At 39.0% G+C, this 12,724-nt stretch overlaps 1 protein-coding gene across 1 annotated transcript in view; it reads right to left on the bottom strand.

Moving 5' to 3' along the window:
* Positions 1 to 9,068: 9,068 nt before the first annotated feature.
* The window catches only part of IARS (isoleucyl-tRNA synthetase), an 80,942-nt gene continuing 77,286 nt past the window's right edge, over positions 9,069 to 12,724 (bottom strand). Inside the window, 1 exon segment of the mRNA XM_010835998.1 lies at positions 9,069 to 9,654. Within this exon segment, the coding sequence (XP_010834300.1) occupies positions 9,572 to 9,654 (83 nt within the window). The 3' untranslated portion in view covers positions 9,069 to 9,571.

Genomic DNA, 12,724 nt, shown 5'->3' with positions numbered 1-12,724 from the left:
CCACCTCGTGCAAAGAGTTGACTCATTGGAAAAGACTCTGATGCTGGGAGGGATTGGGGGCAGGAGGAGAAGGGGACGACAGAGGATGAGATGGCTGGATGGCATCATTGACTCGATGGACGTGAGTCTGAGTGATCTCTGGGAATTGGTGATGGACAGGGAGGCCTGGCGTGCTGTGATTCATGGAGTCGCAAAGAGTCGGACACGACTGAGCGACTGATGTGATCTGATCTGATGTGCCACGTCTAGACAAGCAATCAGAGTAGAACAACTCATTGTGGGCTATAGAGCTTGGTTTCTGTCTGATTTTATATGTCCTGTTGAATTAATTTTATCTCCCTTCTTCTTTCAGATGAAGAATTTAGACTTGAAACTACAAAAATTGAAATTTCTGAAGAATGTTTCTTCCTTTTTGAGATGTTAGATCAGTGTGTACATATCCATTTCAAACTCCCTAAATATCCTTCCTCCCATCCTTCTCCCAGGCAACTATAAGTTTATTTTCTAAATCTGTGGTTCTGATTCCGTTTTGTAAGTTTATTTGTATCATTTCTTTTTCCATTCCACATATAAGGGGTGTCACATGTGTCTTTTTTATTAATTTATTTTAATTGGAGGAGTCATATGACAGTTCTACTTTTCTGACTTACCTCACCTGACACCTGCATTTAGAATATAGGAAAATAAATGAGCATTCAAGATTGCACTCAGGACTATGGAAAAAAGAAGAGAAGGGAATAGAATGGACAGAGTAAAAGTGAGCATTTGCTTTACACAGAGTGGCCATGAAGGCCCAGATGAGTGGGTGCCATCTGGGCAGAGGCTGGAAGAGATCAGCAAAGCAGAGGTGCCAGAAATAGGAACAAAGACTAAATATATGTTGATTATAAATCACAATATCACGAGACCCAAGTGACAAAATGGTGGTCAGTTCTTTGGGTTTTCTTTTTGTGTTGTACATCCTGCACTTAGAACTGAAGAGGCCAACAACCCAGGGATGCCAAAGAGTGCAGACAGACAAACACACACACACACACACACACACACACACACACACACAAAAGCTCTAGCCAAAGGACCAGAAAAGAGAAAACCTAGCAAGACAGAGAACTTTTAGAGAATAACCTCTCTATTCCAGCAAAAAACCGTAAAATACCATTACTAGGGGCTTCCCTGGTGGTTCAGATGGTAAGGGGTCTGCCTGCAATGCAGGAGACCCAGGTTTGATCCCTGGGTCAGGAAGACCCCCTGGAGAAGGAAATGGCAACCCACTCCAGTACTCTTGTCTGCAAAATCCCATGGGTGGAGGAGCCTGGTAGGCTACAGACCGTGGGGTTGCAAAGAGTCGGACTCGACTGAGCGACTTCACTTTCACTTTCACCATGACTATGGCTGCATCCCACCACACCAGCAAAGTCCAGACCTCTACCCTCAAATCACTTTGTTATAACAAAGTATTCCCAATCATCCCCTTTCCTGACTTACGAGGATGGTGTCAGAGAAGGCTGAGTAGGGTTAGGGTTTACTTCTTTCAACTCCTTGGTAAAATTTATTCTTTTTTTCATTCTTCATTTTTATTGGAATATAGTTGCTTGACGATGTTGTGTTAGTTTCTACTGTATAAATCAGCTATACATATGCATATATTTCCTCGTTTTGGGATTTCCTTCCCTTCTAAGTTACCACAGAGCATTGTATAGAGTTCCTTGTGCTATATAGGTTTCCACTAGTCATCTATTTTATACATAAATTTATTCTTAAACATTTTATTGGTTTTGATACTATTATAAATATGGTCATTTTCTTTATATCTTTTTCATATAATTCATCATCAGCTTATAGAAATGCTAGCAATTTGTGTATGATAATTTTGTATCCTGTAACTTTACGGAAGTCATTGATTGGATCTAGTAGTGACTGGGTGGAGTCCTTAGGATTTTCTTGTCGGAAATTCTAACATTTGTTTAAACTTGGTCTTGGTATCAGTGATTCTTTTGTCATGAGTTGTGATTTTCTTAGTTCTTAGAATAAAGATTTTCTGTTGTTAGGAGGCTTAGGTTCCTATCTAAGTCTTTTATTTTCGCAGGCAGGTATCCTGTTCTGTTTAGCGTACAGGTCTTAACCTCCTTTTTTAGATAGTGGTTCCCCTGACAGTTTAAATTTTAGCAGCTTTGTGGTGTCATTTCGGTCAGCTTTTGGAAAAGGAAATGGCAACCCACTCCAGTACCCTTGCCTAGAAAATTCCATGGATAGAGGAGCCTGGTGGGCTACAGTCCATGGGATCGCAAAGAGTTGGACACGACTGAGCAACTTCACTTTCGGTCTGCTTTAACTGGTGCCACTGGGGCTCTCTGCTAGTGCTGCCTGAGGGGATAAAATGAGTCTTCCTAGGTTGGGATGCTGAGTCTCTCTGGGATGAGAGGTCTTTGGCCTCAAGGAACTAAGAAGTTTCTCTGTTCTAGAGCTGCCTTATCTTTGCGCTACAGGCCACATGCTTATTACAGTGAGACATTCCTCTCCCCCCAAACCCTGGCCCTCTCTCCCCTCCCACACACACTAGTTACCCTAGTCACCCTGGTGTCTCTGGCAAAAGATGGGTTACTCAGACCAATCAGAACAAGAGGCTGCCTTGTCTGGGTGCTTATGGTAGGATGCCCTCTACTGGTCACCCCTTGTAATACCTGGTTTCTGGGAGGAAGTGGGGCTTGTTGTTTACTGCTTAATGTTCCAGAACTCCTTTGTTGATGGTGTTGGGTTTGTGTCATACACAGGAAGTCCCCTACATACAAATGATTTTCGTTCAGAGAGCTTGTTCATACGACCAGTTTGTTTTAAAGTGAACGAAGTTAGACTGGGTACCTAACTAACACAATAGACTATATAGTACCATACCATAAAAAGTTTATAATACTTTCCACACAAATAATTTGGCTGGCATACAGGATCTGTCAACTCATGAAGGGTTACTGACTGGAAGGAGAGGAGGTGGGAAATGGTAGAGCTGAAGGATTGTCAGCAACAGGAGATGGAGGGCAAGCTGCAGTTTCACTCACAGCTGATGTTGCTGGCACAGGTTCTGGTTCCTTGCAGGATTCAATTTTATCTACCTTCTTGAAAAAATGATGCAGTGATGTCTGGGTGATAGCTCTTTTTTCCTCATCATAGATGGCAAGGTAGCATAGGTTGCATTCTGAATGGCTGCTGCAAATTTCAGGTTCCATCCTATGTACCTGTGTCTCAAAAACTAACTGCCTCCTCAAGGAATTAGTAAGCTCTTCATGTTGCACAACAGTACTGTCAAGTACAGAAAAGCACAACCACTCATAGAGCATGTGTGCAAGGGACAATGTACGCCAGACACATGAACTAGCATGGTTGGACATGCAAATATGTGTCACATCTCTGAAAGTTTACAACTTGAAGGTTTGTATGTAGGGGACTTATCATAGTTTGAGGGACTTCTGTTTGATCTGTAAGAGGAACCGACTACTTGACTCTCTTCTATGGCTAGGTTGGATCACCATCTTCTGTTCAGTGGGGAAATTAAATCCTACCACTTAGGTTGTCTTTCCAGTCATGAGGTTCCAAATCAATTCACCTCCCTCTTAACATTTTTGAGAGTTTTCCTTTGGTTGCCTCCTTCAGTTCAGTTCAGTTCGGTTCAGTCACTCAGTTGTCCGACTCTTCGTGACCCCATGAATTGCAGCACGCCAGGCCTCCCTGTCCATCACCAACTCCTGGAGTTCACTCAAACTCTTGTCCATCGAGTCGGTGATGCCATCCAGCCATCTCATCCTCTGTCATCCCCTTCTCCTCCTGCCCCCAGTCCCTCCCAGCATCAGGGTCTTTTCCAATGAGTCAATTCTTCCCATCAGGTGGCCAAAGTATTGGAGTTTCAGCTTCAGCATCAGTCCTTCCAATGAACACCCAGGACTGATCTCCTTTAGAATGGACTGGTTGGATCTCCTTGCAGTCCAAGGGACTCTCAAGAGTCTTCTCCAACACAACAGTTCAAAAGCATCAATTCTTTGGTGCTCAGCTTAGTTATTTCCATAGTTTATAGAGGAGCAAAAACAAACAAACAAACAAAACAGGTCTATGCACTCTTGTACGGACCCGAAGTCTATGTTTAACTTTTAAGAAACTGATATTTTCCAAATTAATAGTATCATTTTATATTCCCAACGACAGTGTATGAGGTCTAGTTTCTTTCACATCCTTGCCAACACACGATATTGTCAGACTTTTAACTTTTAGTCATTCTAGTGGGTATGTAATGATTGCCATTATAGCTTTAATTTCCAGTTACCTGATGACTAATGATGCTGAACAATATCCATATGCTTATTTGCCATTTGTATCACTTCTACAGTGAAATGCCTATTCATCTTTAGCCAAATTAAAAAAAAAACTGGGCAGTTTGTCTTACCATTGTTTAAGAGATCCTTATATATTCCAGGTTCAAGTCCTTTTCAGATATATTTTGCAAATATTCTCTCAGTCTGTGGTTTGCTTCTTATTATCTATAAAATATCTTTTGGAGAAATGAAGTCTTTAGTTTTTTAAGTCCTACTTACTCACATTTTCCTTTATAGTTTGTGCTTTTTGTAACCTATTTAAGAAAACTTTTGCCTTGCTCTAATAAATTATCACCAACTTAGGTTAAAACAACACAAACTTATTTCATATAAGTTGGTAGGTCAGAAGTATGGTGGACTTTGATGACTTCTTTGCCTTAAGCCTCACAAAGCCAAAGTGAAGGTGTTGACTGTCTAGGCTCTTATCAGGGCCTTCTGGGAAGATCTATTTCTAAGGTTGGTCAGGCTACTGTTAGATTCTAGTTCCTTTCTGCTGCAGGACTGAGGTCTCTGATTCCTTGCTATCATCTGGGGCTGACCTTAGCTCCTAGAGGCCCTTCTCCAGTTCTTGCACATCAACCCCGACATCATTGAGCCAGCAACAGAATAGCAAATTCCCGTATTTGGATTTTTTTTTAATTGGAGGATAATTGCTTAACAACATTGTGTTGGTTTCTGCTGTACAACATGAATCAGCCATAAGCATACATATATTCCCTCCCTTTTGAGCTTCCCTCCCACCCACCCCCACCCCAGCTCAGCATCAGGCCGAGCTCCCTGTTATACAGCAGCTTCCCACTAGCTATCTATTTTAAACATGGTAATGTATATACTTCAATGCTATTCTCTCAATTTGTCCCATCTTCCCCTGCTATGTCCACAAGTCAGTTCTTTACGTCTGTCTCTATTCCTGCCCTGGAAATAGGTTCTTCAGTACCATTTTTCTAGATTCCATATATATGCCTTGTTAGTTGCTCAGTTGGGTCTGACTCTTTGTGACTCCATAGACTGTAGCTTGCCAGGCTCCTCTGTCCATGGAATTCTCCAGGCAAGAATACTGGAGAGGGTAGCCATTCCTTTCTTCAGAATCAAACCTGGGTCTCCTGCATAGCAGACGGATTCTTTACCGTCTGACCCACCAGGGAAGCCCCCAATATGCTTAAATGTACATTTGTCTTTCTCTTTCTTCACTTGTCATGTTTGGAATTTATTACCTCCCCTTCTGTCAATTTCTCTTGCCTCCAGAGAGAAAGTTCTATGCTTTTAAAAGCTGTGATTAGACTGGGCCCACTCAGATAAACCAGAATAATCTCTTTAAAGTCTATAGCCTTAATCACACCTGTAAAGATGTGACCCTGGGTATTTAATATACTTACAGGTTCCAGAGATTAAGGTGAGGACATCCTTGGGAGACCATTTTACTTACCATACAAAGTCACTAAGGTTTTCTTCTAGTTTTATAATTTAGCTTTACTTCTGTTATACATTGTGGTAAAATATATTTTGCCATATTTTATATTTGTTGTATTTATATATTTTGACTTACGAGTCCTTTTGTAAATGGAGAGGTATAGAACAAGGTTCTGTGTATGTGTGTCTATTACAATCCACTTGTTACAGCACCATTTTGGAGAAAACATTATCCCTTTCCCATTGATGTCCTTGGCATCATTAAAAAAAAATTAATTGAAAATATATAGATCTATTTCTGGATTCTCTATTCTGCCCTAATGCTCTATTTCTTATCTTTCTGCCAATTCCAGTCTTAATTACATAGTTTCATAAATCCTATAATCAGATTGTTTAAATCCTCCAAGTTTGTATTTCTCTTTGAAAATTTGGGTCTTAAATCCTCTGTATTTCCATATAAAATTTAAAACCAGCTAGTTAAGGTTATAAAAAAATCCTGCTGGGATTTTGATCAGTATTACATCAAATCTTTAGATTAACTTGGGATAACTGTCAGCTTAATATTATCTTCGGATCTATGAAAATTATAAACTGAGTTGTTTTCTTGAAATTCAAATGTTGACATTCTAATGCCCATGTGATTGCATTTATATTATAAAGTTAATTAAGGTCACAGGTGCCAACTAGCTTTAGTCGTGTCCGACTCTTTGCAACCCTATGGATTGTAGCCCGCCAGGCTCCTGTCTATGGAATTCTCCAGGCAAGAATATGGAGTAGGTTGCCATTTCCTACTCCAGCAGATCTTTCTGACCCAGGGATAGAACTTTGTCTCTTCTGTCTCTTTGAATTGGCAGTTCTTTACCACTAGCAACAACTAGGAAGCAGAAGTCATGGGGTTGTGTCCCTAAATCCATAGGACTCGTGTCCTAATAAGAGACACCGGGAGTTCACACACACAAAGAGGCCATGTGAGGACGCAGTGAAAATATAAGAGCCCTCAGGACAGACTAAACCTGCAGACTTGGTGATATTGGACTTCTAAACTCCAGAATTGTGAGACAATAAACTTCTGCTGTTTACGACACCTGGTCTGTGGTATTTTGTTATGGCAGCGCTACCTGACTAATATGAACATGACATATCTCTTTCAATCATACAGGCTTTATTATCTCTAAGCAATATAATTTTCAGGATACAGGTACTACACATCTTTGGTCAAATTTGTCCTTGAAGTATTTCACAGTGTTTGATGCTATTACAAATACTTTTAAATTTAATTTTCTTCCACTTATTAACAGAGTTTCCATACACTCTACATCCAGCTTACCTTACTGCTAACTTACATCTTACATTTATCATGGTACATTTTCACAGTTATTGAACCAACAATGATACAATACTGTTAACTAAACTCCATACTTTATTTGGATCTCATGAGTTTTCCCCTTCAGATTTTTTTCTGTTCCTGGATCACATCCAGGATGTCACATCATATTTAGCCTGTCTGCTTTGTCCCCTTTGATCTGTGAATATCTCAGATACTCCTTGTTTTTGATGACCTTGACAGTTTTGAAGAGCCAAGTACTGTCAGAATCTCTTTCAGTTTATGTTCCTCTCGTGGTTAGCGTGGGGTTCTAAGTGCTTGGGAAGACAACAGAAGTAAAGTAACAGTCTCATCAAGTTCTCTTAAGCGTATATGCTGTCATAACTGATGATGCTGACCTGTCCGAGGCAGTGTGTCCCAGTTTTCTAACTGCGAAGTTGCTTTTTGTCCCCTTTCCATACTTTATACTCTTTTGATGTAAATCATGAAGTATAGCCCACTCTCAGGGTATGGGGAGTTAAGGCATACCACCTTGAGAGGGAACATCTATATAAATTATGTGGAATTTTACCAAGATCTGTCTCACCTCTCTATTTACTCAATCATTTATATCGGCATGTACTCATTGATGTTTATTTTATACTTTGGATTTTAATTCAATACTAAGTTACATTTTTGTTCAAACTGTTCCAGCTTTGGCCATTGGAGGCTCTTTCACGTTGCCTTCTGATCCTCTGACATTCAAAAAACAACTTAGCTATTTTTAAGGATCAAGCTTAGTATGTTAATTATATTCACACTGTGCAAAAGACCTCTAGAACTTTTCAAAACTTGCAAAACTAAAACTATTCCCATTTCTCCCTCTCTGTAGCACCTGGTAACCATCACTGTGTTGTGTTTCAATGAATTTGACTACTCTAGATATCTCATACAAGTGGAATCACACAGCATTTATCTTTTTCTGACTGGCTTATTTCACTTTGCTTAATGTCCTCAAGGTTCATCCTTCTTTTTCAAGACTGCATAATGCTCAATTGTATGTATACATTACATTTTCTTGCTTCATTCATCCTTTAGTGGACATTTGAGTTGCTCCACCTCTTGGCTACTGTGAATATGTTGCAAAACCTGGGTGTGCAAATATTTCTTCAAGACCTTGCTTTTAATTCTTTTGGATATATATCCAGAAGTGGATTGCTGGATCATAGAAATCATACTAGTTCTACTTTTAATTTTTGAGGAACCTCTATACTCTTTTCCATAGTGACTGCAACATTTTACATTCCCACCAACAGTGCACAAGGGTTCTAGTTTCTCTGATCCTTGCCAACATTTGTTACCTTGTGTGGTTTCCTCCAACTTTGTGGGTTTGGATTTGAATGCATTTATTCTAGTGGCTAGAGCCACATGATTCAGAGTTCCTTTCAGGAGAATCTGATGTAGGGAGTATACCTGATCTAGCTACTGGATTTTCAGATCAACGGATACATCTGTGCTGAGGCCACAGTCCCCTTCAGCCACTAAGCAAGACATGGTCCAAAGTCAGGTCATTTCTGCCTAACTCTGGACTCCTTCTGAAGGCTCTACTTTTGTCTTAAACCCTCCCCTTTATTTTTTGTGTGTTAGAAAGATACCCTTCCCCTAGTAGGTTCTTGCACATCTAATTTTGTCTTGGCATCTACTTCTCTGACACAGCATTTCTGGGAAGAAGTGAAATTAGATATTTAGTTTACTACCATAATTTAACTATTAGGATAATTGCTTCAAATCACCCTCTTTAGTTTGCTGACATTAACATGGTCATAGCCCTGGAAATAACTTGGTGCCAAATGTGTTTCAAAAGTAATCTGAAGAGTTTTAGAAATAAATTTCTTTCAATGAAAAGAAAAAAAAGATATTTAGTCTAGTGTCTTAATATGGAAGTGACTATTAAGTTTTGAGTTCTTTAAAGTTGGGAGAATGAATTACTTCTAATGTATTATCTGAGAGAAAGTTTATTGTTCTCATTTACTGAAACTTAAAATATTCCATCAAATTACCCAGGGAAATCCAGGCAGCAAAAATTATACAACACTGTCCATTCCTTTAACAGATTTCAAACCAGTTTTAAAAGGCCACAGAGCTATATATAAATATATGAGTGTGTGTGTGTGTGTGGATACACACACTATACCATTTAAACTACTTCTATATTCTATACTTAAAATTTCAAGTGTAGAAGCATACTTTTTAGAGCTGAGGTAACACCAACTTTCCCTCAACATAACTGCATAGGTGTTTAAGGTTAAGTGTGAATACTCCTGTGAAGTCTCAAGTCACCCGATCAATTCCATTTTGATTTTAGGTAAAAAGCAGTATATTATACTGCATCTGAACGAAACATCTTCAATACGTCTGTGTCCATGTGTCTGTGTCAGTGGAGGGGGGAAGAACAGGCATATGCCAGGGAAACGCTGACTGAACCACAGATAACTGAATGTTAGAAGTCTGCTGTAGTTGGTAACACAGAAACATACACAGTCTTCGTATTCAAAGTCTTCATAGGGATTTCTTCTGTAATTTCTAGAATGGAAAGAAGAAGTTTTAAGGAAATAATTTTTCTATCTATTCTGGATGATATTAAAAAAAAAAATGTTAACTGCCTGGATAGCAAGATATTCAGCCTTACCTTAAGGGAAGCCTAAACTTTGTCTCAGCTACTGGGTGGGGGGGAGGTACTTTTTCCTGAATGACAGGAGTATCTTTTGTCATACATTGTGAACACGCCTGGTAGTTTATGCTAATGAGATGACAATGAGATGACTCAGGGTGGAGCTGGCCACACCAGAAAAAACAATCATACGAGCAATTATATCTATGTAATGAAGTCTTAATATAAACTCTGGACATCAAGGCTCAGGTGAGCTTCTCTGGTTGGTAATACACTGTACATGCTACTGTCATGCTCTGGGGCTAGGAGGAGGTAACACTGTCCATGGCTCCTTGGGGAGAGATGATCTGAAGTTACATACTTGGACTCTCTTCCAGATTTGGCCCTTTGCATCTCTTCCCTTGGCCTGATTCTAGTTTTTTTTTCCTTTCCCTATAATAAATATGGTCATGAGTACAACAGCTACCATAAGTTCTGTGAATTCTGCTTGTAAATTATCAAACCTGAGAGTAATTTTGGGAAACTCTCTGAAATGTGCAGAGTGTCATTGGTGTCAGGGGGACCAGAGTCTTGTCCGAAGTCTTTTGTCTGCCTAGCTCCTAATACTTGGGGTTAGAAGTTTTAGGCAGATTTCTCGAGGACTGTGTTCTTAACTTAACTAATCTTAACTAATCTGAGTACTGACTAAGATGTACCTACACCCTCACTCAAATAGTATTTTCTTTTTTTTTGAATGCATGAATTCCTTTATTGAAAATATTGGGCTAGCACTGCATTACATACACTCAATATCCATAAATGAAGGGCTACACATGTCTGATGGACAATATTGTCAAACAGTATTTTCTATGTCTACAGAAAAGGCCTAGACTCAATTCTAAGCAAGTAGCTCAGAGTTGTGGTTTCTAAATACTAACACCTTACAATAGGAAGAACAATCAGTTCCAAGTTTAGGGAAGAAAGAGTATATGATAAACCAAGGACACTTACAATGTCAGAAAGCAAGAAGTTATCAAAGATTGAAGGCTCAGGTCAAAAGATATAGGAGACAATATGACTAAAGATAAAATATTTGAGCATCCAAAAGTATAACACAGATGTTATAGATCAAAACACACTGAATACATAAAAGCTCAAAGAAAATGGGGACAGAAAGGAGAGAGAGAAAGAGAGAGAGAACAAAAGAAAGCCACAACTACTGAGCCTATGAGCTCCGGAGCCCACACTCCACGATCAAAGAGCCCATACACACCAACTACTGAGCCTGAGTGCCACAACTAGAAAGTCCGTCTGCTGCAACTAAAACCCAACACAGCTAAATTAAAAACAAGAAAAAGTGTCCCTGTATACTGGATAATTTAGAAAGCCATATGCATGCCCAGAGCAGTATGCGTACATAGAGAGACCTGAGAAGACCCTAGGCATTCAATTCTGATAAAAATAAAAGGCTTTTGTGGCCAAAGGTGGCTGACTTTCAGGACTCGGTGCAAAAAGAAAGAGAAGCCTAAGGCAGGACCTGGCAGAGTTGAAGGAGTGGCCCAGAAAAGACCCAATCTTTAAAGACTAGGAGAAGTGGGTATTTTATTTTTAAACTTTTAGTTCCTGGAAGTCAAAAAAACTCTTGTCAAAATATTAATAAAGGAACTATTTTAAAAAATAATTTGGAAAAGTCATAGACAGTTACAGCGTTCAATCATTAAAAACAGCAAATCCTGGGGAGGTGAGCCTAATTTCCAGAGTCACCACATTCAAATATCCAGTTCTCAGCAACCAAAAAATTACAAGGCATACAAAATATAGGAAAGTATGGCCCATTCACAGAAAAACATAAGTAACAGAATCTGTCCCTGAGAAAGTGCAGATACCTGAACTTAACAGACAGACTGTCTTAATCAACTGTCTTAAATGGAAAACAACAGACTAACGGAAAGGCCAATGGAAACCACAGACAAAGAACTAAGAAACCACGAAAACTATCAACAAAATGAGAATATCAATAGAGAAATTATAAAAAGGAATTAAACAGAAATAGTGGAAATGAAAAGTACAATAACTGAAATTAAAAGTCACTTGCGGGACTTCCCTAGCAGGCCCCTGGTCCCTTCTGATGCAGTGGGTGAGGGTTCAATCCCTGGTCAGGGACCTAAGATCCCACATGTCTCATGGCCAAAAAACCCCAGAAAACATAAGACAGAATGATACTGTAACAAATCCAATAAAGATTCTTAAATGGTTCACATCAAAAATTCTTTAAAAAAAAAAGTCACTAGACAAGTTTAACAGCATAGTTTAGCAGACAGAAGAATCAGTGAACTTGAAGACAGGATATGTGAAATCATCCAGTCTGAAGGAGAAGAAAAGAGAATGAAGAAAAGTGGACAGAACCTAAGAAGCCTGTGAGACATAGGCCAAGTGACCAACATACATTTTATGGGAGTTCAGGAAGAAAAGAATATAAAGAATATTTGAAAAAATAAAAACCAAATCATGAAAGCAGCAAAAGAGATGGAAAATACCAGGGATTCTCAGTAAGACTAAAAGATTAATTTCTAACCAGAAACCATGGGAGCAACAAGGCAAAGGGGTAACATATTTAAAGTGCTAAAAGAAAAAACTATCAGCAAAGAAGTCTCCATTTAACAAAACAGAGTTTTTCTTAATTTTTTCTTCAAAAATTAAGGAACAATTAAGACATTTCCAAGTAAACAAACATTGAGGGAGGAGATCATTACTACCAGCTCTGACCACAAAGAGACGCTACATGGATCGTTCAGGTTGAAATGAAAGGGTGCCAGACAGTGAATCAAAGTCATGTTGCTGCTGCTTTTAATTTTTAACCCCACTTTTTGTTTTCTACATGATTTAAAAGTAAATACATAAAACACAATTAAGAATTTATGTTTTGGGGCACATAATTATAAAGATATAAATCCTGACAAGAATACAAATGGGGACAGAGCTGTATAGAAGCAGAGTTTTTGT

The sequence above is a fragment of the Bison bison genome, unplaced genomic scaffold, assembly GCF_000754665.1.
Source record: "Bison bison bison isolate TAMUID 2011002044 unplaced genomic scaffold, Bison_UMD1.0 scf7180017864057, whole genome shotgun sequence".
NCBI lineage: Eukaryota > Metazoa > Chordata > Mammalia > Artiodactyla > Bovidae > Bison > Bison bison.
Note: the sequence above shows the minus strand (reverse complement) of the source record. Positions and strands in the feature narration are given on the sequence as shown.